The 16484-nt window shown below is 37.6% G+C and overlaps 1 protein-coding gene across 1 annotated transcript in view; it reads left to right on the forward strand.

Moving 5' to 3' along the window:
• Positions 1-16484, forward strand: part of LOC100619394 (SLAM family member 9-like) — a 51193-nt gene that overhangs the window by 28970 nt on the left and 5739 nt on the right. Inside the window, exons 2-7 of the mRNA XM_016430271.2 lie at positions 1745-2086; positions 4875-5150; positions 5808-5921; positions 6383-6421; positions 9928-9980; positions 14730-14807. Of these exons, the coding sequence (XP_016285757.2) occupies positions 1745-2086; positions 4875-5150; positions 5808-5921; positions 6383-6421; positions 9928-9980; positions 14730-14807 (902 nt within the window). The remainder of the gene's footprint in view (positions 1-1744; positions 2087-4874; positions 5151-5807; positions 5922-6382; positions 6422-9927; positions 9981-14729; positions 14808-16484) is intronic.

Consider the following 16484-nt stretch of genomic DNA (forward strand, 5'->3'; position numbering starts at 1 on the left):
TAAGAAAATGTTCAGTGACTGGAGGAACAAAGGATCATGGTGAATTTTCTCCTCTTTTCTTTTGCCCAGCACCAATTTTTCATTTTCCTTTAGACCAATTCATGATTCATCCATCCAAGAGGCCTTCTATGACTAATCACAGACCATAGTGAACTTGGCTGTACTTTAAATTTCATCAGTATTTATGTTTCTTTCATACATTAACTAAGATACTGCCTTAGAATTTTTCCCATGTGTTTCATGTATGCTATTCTTCTAGCCTCAGCTTGAAACAAGGATGTTGTCATTTCTACTCTCCACAGCCCCTAGAATAATGCTGGGTACACAGTAGATGTTCAATAAATTGCAATTAAATTGAAATTAATCAGTAGTTATCTCTGATGCCAATGTTGTTCTTGCCTCATACCTCATTCCTAGGGAATCAAGAAGTAGAGGTACCAAATGTGATCAGTATGTAGTATGTAGGTGGTCCAGTACAAAGAACATTAGATTTAGCCCAGAAAGATGTGGGCTCAAATCCTGCCTCAGACACTTAATTAGCTGGGTCACTCCAGGCAGGTCACCTACCTTCTCTCTGTTTCAGTTTCTTCATCAATAAAATGAGGATAATTATAACATCTATTTCCCAAATGTGGCAGGTGAAAGAAGAAATAACTGAGGAAATAAAGGTTTGATCTTCCAATCATGTCAGTTTATTAATCAATGCATACCAATCACCTAACAAATTAAGAACAGGTCCCTTCCTCACCTTAGGGCTAGACCTTGAACACAGGGGTAGAAAGATTTTTATACACTAAAAATAATCAAATAAGAACAATTAATTAAAATGAAACAATACAATAGGTCATCTGATTTCTAATTAGAGGGAAAATTAGAGACTTTCAAGTTGGGAGGTGAGCATGAGCAGGTACAGTTTCCTGAATTTAGAAAAAGAGGTGTCCCGTTCCCCACAAGTATCAATCAAAGGAATATGAAAACAATAACTGATTGATAGTATGGGGTCTATTTTCAGATATGACATCTGAGTTGCCTAGGATGTACAATTGTGAGAAAACTCCCTGCATCAGTCTTTGGATCTGACCCACTTTCTAATCAGCATAACCTAGGTTCTCAGTAAAAGGTCTCAACATCAAGTGAGGGTAGTTTAGGTTCCCAGCCCTGCAGAGCTGAGTTTAAACAGTGAAGTACAGTTTTCTCTCAATTCCCACAATTAAAATTTTCTCAAAAGACAGAAGTTGGATGAGACCCATAATTGGATAGAAAGGGAATTGAATTAGCTCCAGAATTAAGTCACAAAATAGAGTCTGCGTGGTTCACTCAATTCCTGCAGTTCCCACTACTAGTTGCTGCTCCAATGCACTCAATTCCCTCAAAATCTTAAGAGGAGCAAATGATATAGCATGTATAAAGTGCTTTGTAAACCTTGAAATGCTACATAAATTCTAATTATTCTTTTTAAAAATTTAAATGACATAGAGGTTGACACCGGGATCAAGGGAAGAGAGGAAATTATGAGAAACACAAATAAGTCAAATAAAAATATAGACCAGTGGCTCCTATTTATTTAAAGTGGAGATGGGGTTTCTACAATTACTGTCATCAAAGCCAAACCAAAACTCTGTGCCCCAAACCTATCTCTGCCCATTACATCCATAATCCATAAGTTTTAGAGGGGAACAGAGAATGAGAGGGGAGAATGGAAGGGAGACCGTCACTATAATTTTTTGATTATGTCTGTCTACAGGGGAAGCAGTCTCCAAAGAGAACGAAGTCCCATTGATGGTGATAGGGACTGTGGGAAAGTCAGTCATTCTTCCCTTGAGGATCACATCAGACAAGAAGATTCGAAACATTGTCTGGCTTTCTAGTAATTCTATTGCCACTGTCCAAATAAATGGACAGAACATCACTTTCATAGTGACTGATCCTCAATATGATCATCGACTAGAAATTCTCAAATCAAACTACTCCTTGCAAATCAATAATTTAAAAATAAAAGATGAAAATTACTATAAGGGGCAAATAACCTTCGAGAATTCCTTTCCATCTGAACCCTTAATTCAAAATTACAAACTACATGTTTATGGTAAGTCACAATATGAAGCTTAACTATATATAATTATAATGTCTTCAGTATGATTGTCTCAATAAAGTTGTTGTTTTTTTTAAACAAGGAAATCCTGATGAGAAAATTCTGTGCCAATGCACATGGGCATCTATTTTATAATGTGTGGTCTTAGAGAGTGGCCTGGGAAGCACTGAGAGGATGTGTCTTGCCTAAGGTCAAAGAACTAATATGTATTAGGGGGATAGCAATCCAGTCTTCCTTGTGCATAAACATTAAGATTAGTTTCTTGCTATTACTTTGAAAAAGAAATGTATTCTGCTCTCCCTCCTTCATTTGCAAGAATGGGGGACTATGAATGTAGAATATTGCAAATACTTTCATATAGTTGATGCATTTGTTAGTTTTACTGAGCAGTCTTTGTTTCTCTTTTTTTTAAGGATTTGTTATAAGAAAGGGCTTTATGGGGAGTGGCAGATATATTTGGAAATGAATTAGACATAATGGGTGACATTATAAATGAATTAGAGGAATAAAGAAGAAACCAAAATCTGTAGTAGCAAAGAGTTCATAACCAAATAATGGGTAGATAGAATCAGAGTAGATAAAATGGGCAGTTTTGAATTTGTAAAGCTAAAATGTTGTTACACAAAGAAAACCAATACAGTTCAAATTAGAAGAGAAACAAGGAACTAGGGAAAGTCTTTGCAAGTTTATCTGATAAAGATCTCATATCTAATATACACATATATGTTATATATAAGAAATTGACTCAAATTTATAAGAACAAGAGCCATTTACTACAAGATAAATGGTCAAAATATATGAACTGGCAGTTTTCAAAGAAAGAAATCATGCTATCAACAGCCATATTTCAAAAAAAATTCCAAATCACTAAAAATTAGAAAAATACAAATTAAAGGAGCTCTGGGGTTCTACCTCAAGCCCATCAGATTGACAAAAATAACCAAAAAAAGGAACATGATAAATATTAAGTGGGAGGCAAGGAAACACACTCACTAATTCATTGTAGGTGAAGCCTTAAATTGGTTCAGCTATTTCAGAAAGCAATTTGGAATTCTGGCCAAAAAGTAATAAAATATACATACCCTTTGACAAAATGATACCACAACTAGGTATATACCTCCAAAGAGATCAAAGACAGAGGAAAAGAATTCATATATATAAAATATTTATAGCATCTTTTTTTAGTAATCAAAATCTTGGAACTAAAAGGGTACTCATGTATTAGGGAATGGTTAAAAAAATATATCTGAATGTTTCATATTCCAGAGACATGGGTGAGCTTGGGGTCTGAGTGTACCTGGAATGACCAAGGGGTCCCATTCGCTGCTCAGTTATTTGTCTTCAGTCATGAGACAAGGGACTGCTACTTGGAGGAGCTCATGCTTCTATTCCCCCAAAGGATAAGATCTTTCAATAATCTATTTTTAAGTTCACTAGAAGTGTCCCTACTCTGACACTCAGTGCCTCAGTTTCCTCCTTTATAAAAGAGTACTTGTACCAAGTGGCTCTAAGGTCCCTTCCATTTCTAACAGTCTGAGTCTGAGATTTGTGTTCCATTTGACTTCACCTTAGGTCCTCTCAATTTCCTTCAAAGAGCCTTCCTAGGAGAACTTGATCACATTGCTTGTTCTCTCTAGGACTTCAGTCCCTTCCTCTGTAAAATGACAAAATTGGACAAAATGTTCCTTCTGGTTCTGTGGATAATTTGCAGTAAAAGTTGCCAAATTACTACCACCACCACTTACTGAGTAATAACCAAGTTTCTTGGATGTTGTCAACTGTTAAGAAAATTATCTGAATAAAAATAACAATATGCACAACTGCAATAATATTAATGAAGAAGAACACAATGGTCTGGGTGCAAACTGACTGTAAGAACCATTACCTAGAGAAGAGATAACAAGCCATAATTCCTTTGTCTCGGTCTACAGTAAGGGAACTATGAGAATGGAATGTAAAATTATTGGAGGTGGTCACTTTATCAATCACTTTTTTCAACTGTTTTTCTGCTAAGTAAGACTTGAGTTAGGAAGAGGGGTTTAACTATGCTGCACTAAGCAATACAGCACATCTAAAAATGACCAGGATTTTAAAAAAAGAGGGTTGGTGGGGCAGGGTTAACTGACATTAGCAGCTATAAAGAATAATTGATTAAAATAGATTGCCAAATAGTCTGCTTCCTTGGGGAGAGCAAAAGAAGCCTCCCCTTGTGATGTCCCAAGATTTCTTTCCTCCCCACCCTATCTCCTTTCCATTTCTTCCTTTTAATAGTTTTTTACTCCTCTCCACCCACACTATTTCCAACTGAGGTCACCTTCCATGCTGCTAGATCTCATCATGGTTTGTGGAGCCACCCTAAATGTAAAATTTCTTAGTGATGGCTCCAGCCAGGTAAAATGACCCTCTCTAGTCTTCAAGCCTAATCTCTGGAGAAATCTCCACTTTCACTACAAACTATCCTAGCTTCAACTTTCTTCTTCTTCCTCCTTCTGTCTTCTCTTCTGGTTATTCTGATCTGGTTACTCTGGTCTTCTGGTATACTCTGGATCCCTCTGCCATACCACTCCTTGGTAAAACATTGGTAGCAGCAAACTCTCAGGCCCCTAGTCATTAATTCCTAAACCTATCTTACGATATATAGCCATTCATAGAACCTTCACAGGGAGATAGTATCCTACTCCAAAGGAATCAGGAAGAATACTTATGCCATGGAGTAATGGAGTTATTTATTATACAGTGCTAATCTACTGTCCTCAATGTCATGTCTTTTCTCCCTACACAGAGGAACTGAGCAAACCTCAAGTTATAGTAAATGATACACTGTCTAAGAATGGTACCTGTAACATCAGCCTGCTGTGTCATATGAAAAAGGAAGAGAAAAATGTGACTTACAACTGGATATCTCTGAAAGGTGTAGAGGAGGAGATCCTCCAAGAGGGACCCATCCTCACAGTCTCCTGGAGATCTGGGGAAAGTGAGCCTAATTTAATCTGCAGAGTCAAAAATCCTGTCAGCAATCACAGTGTCCGGGCAAATCTTTCTATGGAGCTCTGTACAGGTAACCCTTCCTGTCTCTTCAGGAGTCTCAGGGGAAGTCCTGAACATCTCTAGGAAACAGTTTGACCTCCTTCCCAATCTATCCTTCAAAAAAAGTGATTATCATAGCATCATAGGATTTAGAGAGAAAGAACCTTAGAGATCAGCCATTTCAACCTCAACTCCACCTCTCTTCTTCTTTCTACAGATGAGCAAAACAAAACACAGAAAGATTCAATGATTTGCCTGGGGTCATATGCCTGAGAAGTTGAAGATTAGGCTTTGAATTCAAGCCTCTAAATCTAATACTCTTTCTACTGCCCATAGTGCTTCCCAGAGCTCCCTAAACACAGAACCCAACAGAACAGAGCAAGTACATTGCAGGTTTTGTGTTCCCAACCCTATTCTCTTCTCTGCCCCAATATCTTTTTCCCTAACCTCCACAAACCCATAGCCTTTCAGCACACAGAACTCAAAGACAAGGATCTCAGGAGGAACAACACATCTCCTAGCTCTGCCCAGGTACCACCAGGTTAACTCTACCTGATATGTGCTTCCTACTCACCACCATCCCTAATACAACCTGTCCACATCACCAAGATGGTCAGCTTCAGAGGGAGAAAATTCCAGAGGCAGCTTAGTGTCTAAAATACCACTTATATTATCTTTTCCTTTCCAGATCCTCAAGGAACATCAGCTTGGATTATAGGAATAGGACTTATAATTCTAGTTTTGCTGAGCATAGCTTTCTTCATCATAGTGGCGGTGTTTATTTGGAAGAAAAAAGGAGAAGGTAAGATTTCCTTAAAAGATGAGTTTCTATAACCTGTATTACTAGTTGGTTTTCCCAGAATATTTCAGGATTTCAGTGATGTAGGTCCTGGCTCTACATTCATGTCTATATTACCCCCAAATGAAACCTATCAATCTGATTTAGGGACCAATCTTGGGTCTTCTCTCCCCATACATCCCCCTGAATAATTCACAGAATAAACTCATAAATTGACTCCTCTGTTCATATGGTTTCTGGGACTCACAATGACTATTGAAAATTGGAATCATCCTTTCTCTCCCTTGGACAGACATCCCATGAAACATGGGACTTTTTTGTCCAGCATACTCTGTCTCACCTTTCCACCCTGCCTTCCTTCCCATCCTGTGCAAGAGATATTTAATTAGGGAAGAGGGTACTTTATCTATTTGTCTATCTGTCTAGCTATCTATTTTCTTCAATCTCTGGATTTATCTTTTCAGGTTTCTTCCAGGTCTTTAATGATCACATTCTGCAACAAGGTAAGTTACAAGATTCTGAGTTACTTGGATTGACCCTCTTAGGAAGAACTACTGAATTGTTGCCTAGTGGAACAAGGGAATGAAAGAGGCAGAAGGAGGTACTCTGTAGGTAGAGGATCATGAGATCATAGTACCAAAGACTTTAGTACACAGTGTCAGTACTAATGGCAAAGGGAAAGAATTTTGTTGTCAATAAAACCTGGTTTGGGAGCAACTAGGTGATTCAGTAGATAGAGAGCCAGGCGTGGAGATGGGGAGACCTGGGTTCAGATTTGACTTTGAACACTTCCTAGTTATATGACCCTGGGCAAGTCACTTAACTCCAACTGCCTAGCCCTTCCCACTCTTCTGCCTTGGAACCAGTACTTAATATTAATTCTAAGACAGAAGGTAGGGGGCTTAAAAAAACTAGTTTTAAATCCTATAACACTTAATAGTTGTGTGACAATAGGAAAATATTTTAACTTCTCAGTGTCTTCAGACAACTAAAAGTATAAATTACAGTCCAGGTGTTGATCTGCAGTGGTAGAAGGAATCTCCAAACTGGGAGCTACATATAAGTCTGGATCCTGCCCTAAGAGAAGAAAAGAAAAGAAGAGAAGAGAAGAGAAGAGAAGAGAAGAGAAGAGAAGAGAAGAGAAGAGAAGAGAAGAGAAGAGAAGAGAAGAGAAGAGAAGAGAAGAGAAGAGAAGAGAAGAGAAGAGAAGAGAAGAGAAGAGAAGAGAAATTGGTTTCTCTTCAGTCACATACTCCCAAATAGGAGCAGATTTATCTTCTCTGCTCTGCTGATGAGGAAACTTAAAACCTATGGTAGATGAAAGATGAAATGACTGAGGAAACAAAGGTGTGAGCTTCTAAGAATTTCTATTTATTAAGCAATGCATGCTAATTGCCTAATAAATCAGACCTAAAAACAGGGGAAGACAGGCCTTTATCAATCATAAAGAATTATTCAAATGAGACTAATTAATTAAAAGGAAAACACATTAGGACATCTGATTTCTAATTTGAGGAATGATTAGGGACTTTCAAAGTCGGGAGGGGGAAAGTAAACAGGTACAATTTCCTGAATGCAGAAAAAAAGGTGATCCACTCCCCACTAGTAACTGTAAAAAATCAAAGGAACAAAGCAAAAACCATTCACTGATAAGTTTGGGGTCTGATTGCAGGTTACTTGAAATAGACAATTGTGAAAATTCCTGGTATTAATCTTGGGATCTGAGTTTCTAGTTGGCATAATCTTAGGGCCTTAATTAAGTATCTCCAAGCAGCAGTTAGAAGTGGTCCAGTTTCCTACCTATATATGTCTAGATTTGAACAAAGAAATACCATTTTCTCCCAGTTCCCACAACTGAATAAAATTTTCTCAGAAGACAGACGTTGGACTGGACTCATAATTTTCTAGAACAGAGCTTGCTCCAGAATTGAGTCACAAGATGGAATCAGTGTGGTTCACTCAGTTCTCACAATTAACTGCTGGCTGAATCCCCTCAATTCCCTCAATTTTCCCCAGGCATTAAGAAAAAATCCTTCCAACTCTGCCACTCTTTGACATTGCAATAGTTTTAATCTGTCATTATGATATCATTAGCTGCCCAGTGATCATTGATGGTTAAGTCAGTCCATGACAGGAATGTTGGGAGATGCTTCTAGAGTCGTCTTCTTCCCTTATTCCTCTGATAATTCAACACAAGAAGGTCCAGAATAGCAATACTCTCAGAATGTGTTATCCCTGCATTTCTGGAGCAACATGGAATACATACTACTAAATACTTGGACTGCATTGTAGTGTCTCTATTCCCACCCAATAAGGAACTGAGAGACATAGCTGCTCCAGGATCACAGCCTACCACCAAAGGAATCACAATGCATTTCAGAGCTTCAAACAGAGGAGGAATGGTTGGCCTCAAGAGGCAATGAATTTTCTACCATTCAAAATCTTCAAATATAGGCTGAAGACCATTTGTTTGAGATGCTATAGAAGGTCTTTTTATTCAGGACATATAGGACTAAATGATCTATGGGGTAGTAGAAAGGAGCTTGGATTTGGAGTCAGAGAAACATGGGTACAAATCCTACTCTGATACTTACTAGTTTATGCCCCATGGTAAGTCTTTGTTATCTCATCTGTAAAAGGAAGGAATTGGAATTTATGGCTTGTAAAGTCCCTTTCAGCTCAAAATCTATGATTTTATGACTTCTGAGATTCCTTCCTGCTCTGAGATTCAATGAATACACCAGCTCTTGGAAATATAAGGGGGGAAAAAAGGAATGGAAATATATTGGAGAATATCCTGCCACTAATTTAAATATAGTCAATAAGTTTAGAACAGAACCAAAAGAGATCCCCCTGGAGTCCACTCATGGTGAACCAACACACCTATCTAGGCCATTATCCTAGAGGGCAGAGAACATACCTATCTAACTCTTTGTTCCAAGCCACAATTAGAGAATCACTTAATGAGGACTTGGAAATGTTAGTGACACAGCTAACAGAATGCCTCTGAGTCACATGTAATTGTGTGGAAATTATTCTGGGGTATATCAGGAGAAATACATCACATGAGAACCACAGAGCCCTATTCCACCTCACTCAGAACTAGTTATTCTTAGCTCAGAGTCTCATATGTCTATATCTAGCTTCATGAAATGAGAACTTGGAGAGAGAAAAATGTACCTGGATTTTAGCAAGCCTTTTGACAAAGTCACAAAATCCTTAAGTATAAAAAATGAAGAAATATAGATTGGATGACAGAACATTTCCATGGATTTGTAGCTATTTGAATGGTAGTACCCTAAAAGATCAACTGATATTAAATAGAGGAAGGTCTCTAGTGGCATGACCAAGATTACATCTTTGGTCATGTTCCCATCAACATTTTTATGTATAATTTGGGTAAAATCATAGATGGCACACTTATCAAACTTTGGTGGTTATTGTTCAGTCATTTTGGTTATGTCTAACTCTTCATGACTTCATTTGGGATTCAAAGACACTGGAGTGATTTGTCATTCCCTTCTCCAGCTCATTTTACAGATGAGTAAACTGAGGCAAAGAGGGTTAAGTGACTTGCCTCAGGTCACGCAACTAGTAAATGTCTTAGACCAAGTTTAAATTTAGGAAGATGAGTCCTCTGGACTCCAGGGCTAGTACTTTATCCAATGAGCCACCTAGCTATCCCTTTTAAACATATAGATGGCATACTATACTTATATAGTACCTAAAGGTTTGCAAAGCACTTTTCTTACAATAGAGCTATGAGGCAGAGGTGGTACAAGTATCATTATCATCTCTGTTCCACATATAGAAAAACTGAGACTTAGAGAAATTCAGTGACTTGCCCAGAGTCATGCAACAGTAAATGTCAGAGCCCGGATTTCAAGTCAAGTTTTCTTTTGACTCTAGACCCAATGCCCTTTGGGTAGGAAGTCTTCAAGACTGTAGGATGTTTTGTTGATGGATCAGAAAGTCTTTGTGTTGTTGATCCAGTCCTTTGTGTCAACAGAGACTACCACGGAGAGTGTCACAGTATATGCACAAGTGAATCATCCAAACCGGGTAAGTCCTTTCAGCCATCCAACTGACACCTCTTAACAAAATCATATTATTAATTCAGCCAACTAGCAAAGGAAATGGAACAGGGAGAGCACACTCCAAGGTATCCTAGACCTAGATCATGTACATTAGACAGCAAAGTCCCTTGAGACTACTGCAATTTACCCTGACCCCTCCCCAGATTTCCTATAGAGCTTCTAGTTTGTACCACATAGTTTTAAATATGATTATATGCTTCCTTTTGGGATTCTGCTGACTGCTTCATAAGTGTTATGTCTCCTCCCAACTACATTATAAGCTCCTTGAGGACAAGGACAGCATTTTCTCCTTCTCCTCCCATATCTTGCCACTTACTAGCTATGTGACTATGACCAACTCTCTTTAAGTCTCCATTTCTTCTTATAAAAAACTTGCAAAAGGTAGCCTCCAAAGTCCCTCCCAAGTTCTAGACAGATGATCCCAGGATTCCATGCTTTCTGAGGTTCCTTCCAGCTTTGACATTCCATGAAACTGTGGTTATTTTGTCTTGCCATCACTGCTCTAGGTTATGTACCAGAAGTTCCTTTCAGAACCTAGCAGAGATCAGGTTTCTAGAATTCCAGGGATTCCTCTGGAAAGTGAAAAAGCAGATATTTCCTCTAGCTAAAAAAAACATGAAGTACCCTGTGAAATGCTTGTAATAAATATTTAATAAATGTTAAGTAGAATCCGCTCCTAGAATCAAACAAGCAGCATTTAAAAAGTAGATTTGTGTTGATATATTTTTATTTTACATTGTCTAAGTTGTCCCCTGTATATTTCTCTCTCATTTGAGAGATGTCTTATAAAAAAGAATTTATTTAAAATAAAAAGAAGGAAAAAAAGCCAGCAAAATTACTCAACACAATCCCAAAAAAATCAGAAATATTTGTTATTCCACACCCATAGGCTGTTACACACATGCATACACACACACTCCGCATATGAAGTGAAGGAGGGGGGAAGTATTTTTCTCAAGTCTCTTTTATACAAGTCTCTTTATATACTCTTATAACAAGCCTGTTCTTTATAATTAGGCAACATTCATTTGCTATTGTTTTGTAGTTCGACAAATATCTATCTATTAAGCCCTTACTATTTGACAGGGATTGTGCTAAGTGCCAGGCATACAAAGAGAAGCAAAAACAGCCTTTAAAGTGCTTATATTCTAGGGGGCAGTGGGGTAACTCAGTGGATTGAGAGGCAGGCCTAGAGGCAGGAGATCCTAGGTTCAAATATGGCCTCAGACACTTCCTAGCTGTGTGACCCTAGGCAAGTCACTTGATCCCCATTGCCTAGCCCTTACCACTCTTCTGCCTTGGAAGTATTGCTTCCAAGACAGAAATTAAGGGTTAAAAAAAGTGCTTATATTCTAAAGGAAAAGGCAACATATAAATAAATAGGCATTTGCAAACCACATACAAAGTAATTGGAAGGCATCCTTCGAGAGAGAATTTAACAATTATAAAAGAAAAATCCTGGAAGCAAACTTCTAAGTGAAACTGAATTTTATTATGACCCATCTGTATATCAATCAGATATCAACAAGCTATGAGCCTCAGCCACATTTAATCATATTTATAGATAGCCAGATAAGACTATTGTCTTATATATAAAAAAGGCACACTAGTTCAATAGGGATGGTGGGAAAGAGTTTCAGCACAAATTAGTATAAGAATTAAAACTATTTTAAGAACTTGTTAGTCATTATAGTATAGGAAGTAGGAAGAGTTGGTTCTAGAGTTCGAACACCTGGGTTGCAGTCTAGGATTGGATGCTAGTCCTTGCATGTGTGGCAGATCCCTATATGTCTCTGAGTCTGTTTCTTCATCTGTAAAACTGGAATAATAATACTCCATAGGGTTGTGAGGAGAATGCTTAAAGTAGTATAGGAATATTAATGGCAGATGGGCCTAGGAGGAGGTTGCCACAGTGTAAACATAATATCAGTCTGTCCTTTAATTTTTTTCCCCATTGGTTTAAGATGGGAAGTGAAGAATGATGTAAAAATTAATTTTAGTCTCTAGTAATAGAAATATTATATTTTATGAGGTTTATTAAGGATTATTAGAAATCAAGGAATAAAAAAATACAAAATAAGGAAAACATGAGCCTAGGGCTGATTAGCCCATTCGAAACCCTCATGCTTAGCTTACCCACTACATCACTTCAATGGAAGAGAGCATCTGAGGCAGAGAGCCAGTTAAATACTCATTGTGATCTCGCCCAGGTGGAGACTCAGATGAGATTATAGGGAATTCTGGGAAATACCAAGGACTTCTGGGGATTGAAGTCTAGGGTTCAAATACAAAATATGGGGTGTTCAGAGAGGGGTAGTATCTCTGGTATGGAGGGCTTGTCGTGCCCTTCTAGGGTAGCTCTCCAGCCTCTGACCCCCACCTGACACCCAGCTCTCACTTGTGGCTCCCAGTAGCTGCTAGCATGCAGCAGCGGCCACACCCCGGGCAACGGCTTCGACAGGCCGGCTAAACCTTGTGAGGGTAGCCATCGGGTCGTCGACCCCTGGTGAACCAGGGCTTTGCTCACCCAGCATGTGAAGACTGCTTCTGCTGAACAGACGGAAGAAACCAATAAGAAGGTTCAACGGTTGAGATGGCGATGCAGCAAAGCACTGTGGAGTGCTTAGGGCGTGTTGGAGCACAAAAGACAACACGGCCATCCAATGCAGCTGAAGAAGTCTCCAGGTGTAACGACTTTTCGTGCCACTGGACCCAGGCTTCCAAGGACGAGAGAGTGGGACTGTCTCTGTGCATCGGCTTTTCCACTTAAATCTCCTTCACACACACGTGTCTTTGTGCACACTCATCTATCATAGATGAAAACGCACAAAGACAATCGTCATCCTCGGTTACTGAGAGACTACTACTACTATTAGTAGTAGTAGTCTGCAGGCCACCCTAATATAACCTGAGACTGAGCTTTGAAGTATATTTATACCCAAGCTACATTACACAAATTCAGTCTAGGTGCAGTCTAGCAAGTGGGGTCTTTCTTGGCAAGAAGCCTATTTTTCCCTTGGAAGGTGTGGTACCTTCTTGCCATGAAGGTCTACCAGGTGGGATTTTTCTTATGAAGGTCCAATTTTCTCCTGAAAGCTGACACCTTCTTGACAATAAAGTCTTTCTTGGCAAGAAGGTCAGATCTTTTCATATCTCATACCCCTCCGTTCTATATTTGGTAACAATGAGGATAGGCAATGTTATTCTGTAGCTTCAGAGCAAATGAGATAGTGAGACTTTGCTACCTTGTAAACTCTAGGATGTGTTCCAGGATGCTGAAGGCATGCCCAAACTCCCTTGGCAAGAATATCTACAGAGAATTCTATTATTTATTTTAAATACACTATAATTACTGATTATTAATACTCATAAACAAAAAAAACAAAATAAAAAAAATTACTTACTCACTTAATCATTGAAATTATTTCTTACTGTTAAATCTATTATGACTATAGCTTATCATTACAATACTGATTATCTAATAGGGTTACATACAGAGAATATACAGTTATACAGAGGCATAACACAATGAGTATAAACTGAAATTGCTTAATTAGATTATCTTTTACAGGACTTAGTAAGAACATGCCCTTTCATACAGACCCTCTAGGCATTATATTATTCAACTATGATATTTCTTCCCAATTAAGTAACTTAAATGACATTCATCAAGGATCTGTGATTTCTTTGGTGTGTAAATTTCCTAGCCTTCCTATGACTTAGTATCTAAGTCTTAAAGACATATCTAAGGCTCAGAAAGGTTACAACTTTCATGGGGTTCAAACTCATTTGCTTCAGATATCGCAGCCACCATATTAATTTTTTAAAATAATATTCATTTTGAACAGATTTCACCTGGATAAGAATGTTGAAGAACTGAATGATATGGAATTCATTTGCCTCCTCTTTAGGCAACTTGATCCTAGTTACTGAATTAGCCTAAGGAAGAGGCAGGAATACATCATATTAGGAAAGGAATAACCCAAGGAGAGATGAATTTACCAGGACTCATTCAGCTTCTTGTCCTCTTGCTTTATATGTGCTATTTTCAAGTAGCCCATATTCATTCATTCATTCATTCATTCATCTATCTATAATGCACTAAATATTCATTAAGAGCCTACAAGGTACAGAAACTAGAGAAGGTAAAATTTAATCCAAACTAACAAAATTAAGGATCTACTACACCAAGAGACCAGCATAACAAAGACAAAATGAAAAATAGTTCTTGTCCTCAAGAAGCTTATGTCCTCTGGGAGGATATAATGAGTAAAGGATAGTGATATAGTCATCTTCATTTGAAGAGATAAATGAAAACTCTAAAAACTAGTATCATGGATGATGGGTGATGAGGAAATAATGAACAAGAAACCTTATGTACTTTCCACTACAGCTATGCTGCCTTTCTTCCTACTACTGCTACTCCTGTTTTCTCCTATTAGTCCCTTCATTGACCCATTGTGGACTATTTATAGGAGGCATTTCATTTCCTTCTCCATTCCTGATCCCCCAAAGACTTACAAAGTTTAAGACTCAAGAAATTCTGGGGTTTTTTAGGGCACACAGAGAAGGTCTGGAATATAACATTTCCCACTGATTCAAATAATTCTCCACTTTTGTCATACCACCTATCCAGGAAATCTGAAATCCATATGTAAATGCCACTGTTATCTTATTCCTTATAACCTAAACAGGCTTTTTTTTTCTTTTACAGGAAAATGCTGAAAGTTCTAATGTCTCAGAACGAAAAAATTCCCTCACGATTTACTCTACCATCCAGTCGTCTAAAAAGGTATATACTATTTATTCTTATCTGCTGAATTGTGTTTTTCTCATATAATTTGGATAAGGTCCAGGGAAAGGAATTTTATAAGCCATCACATTGAGAGATATATTGTTGAACAGATTTCCTCCTATCAGCCAAATCAGTCTTGTATACAAATAATAGAGAAAAAGTCTGAGTCAGAACTCACTTGAGGTGACCTTGATGATAGGGCAGATGCTTCTAATCTGTCCTTGTCTTTAAGGGAGAAAAGCTTCTCATTTTAGGGTTTAGCCTACAGCCAGACCATCAACTTGTTAATGCAAATGCTAGAATCAGTACTAAATTAGAAGAAAGAAGAAAGATAAAAAGATCATATGAAGATGAATTAGAACAATTCCAAGCTATTGTACCACAAAATGGGGAAAGGATAAAGGAACAAATGTGATCAGATATCACCATTTCCAAACAAAAAAATGAACTAATATAAAACAGTTGCTTCAAAAAAGGAAGAAAAAACACACCAAAACCCACCTGAAGTAGTAAACAAGACTTCATTGAAAAATAGAACAGCAAATGTCTAGACATTTTGTCTAATTTTCAAATATGAAATGATTAGTTGTTGATAATTAATATGGGTATTATTTTAAGAGAATCTGAAGTCAGAGGGATTGGGTTTGTATCCCAATATTGCCACTTAATGCCAAGTCACTTAATAACTTCATAGATTTAGAATTAGAAGCCATTTTGGAGGTTATCCAGTCCAGCTCTCTATATCAAGGTAGTATTGAGTTTTTCTCTAGTGTAAGTGATTTGTGTCCTCTACAAAATAGCAAATATGGAAATATGTTTTGTATGATAACATATGTACAACTATATTACCTACTGTCTTGGGAAGGTGGGGAAGGAAAAGGTAGAGAGAGAGTATGGATCAAAAAATGTCAGAAATCAAGTATTAAAAATTGTATCAACATGTAATCTGGAAAAAATAATATTTTTAAAAACCATAGATTGAGTGAAATACAATTTTGATCTCTAATCATCCTGTCTAACTTTTCAATCAGAGCTACAGGTGAAATTAGATAAGCTTCAGGTAGTCAATTTGTCCTGTGAAGTCATTTGCATGGAATTTTCATTTAACAGGGCTTTGTCCCATAATGTATATCAGACACTAGATGAATGTTGGTTATTATTATCTTCAGTGCTCTATTTTATCATACAAATTAAGAATCACTTTAAAAAAATTTTTTTTGTCCTATGAACCCACTGAAGGGTTTCAGGATGGCCAGTCTGTCAGAATCAGATTAGACTTTCTTAGAGTTTCTCTGCAAGGGTTAGAAATTTTTAAAAAATTAGGACACGAAATGGCAATGGTTTATTATATTCAGCCCAACAGACTTTAAGCAAATCTAATAATAGCAGGTGTAAATTCAAATTGGCAAAGCTGTATGCCCTCAGGATAACATAAAGAGGTAAAAAATTAGGAATGGAAAAGGAGACTTAGAAAAAACTCCCAAAAAACAGAAGGGGGGTAATCAACTTATGTAAACTTCCAGTCAGGTGGGATAATCTACTCCACCCCCACTACCTCTAAGTCCAGGCTGGTTGTAGATAATAGGGATAGATTTTCATAACAAACAGGGAGGAAAGACAACTAGAAAATTTGGGGAAAACTTGGAGTAGAACCAAAAAGTTTTTAAAATGAAA

Source organism: Monodelphis domestica, chromosome 2 (genome assembly GCF_027887165.1).
Source record: "Monodelphis domestica isolate mMonDom1 chromosome 2, mMonDom1.pri, whole genome shotgun sequence".
NCBI lineage: Eukaryota > Metazoa > Chordata > Mammalia > Didelphimorphia > Didelphidae > Monodelphis > Monodelphis domestica.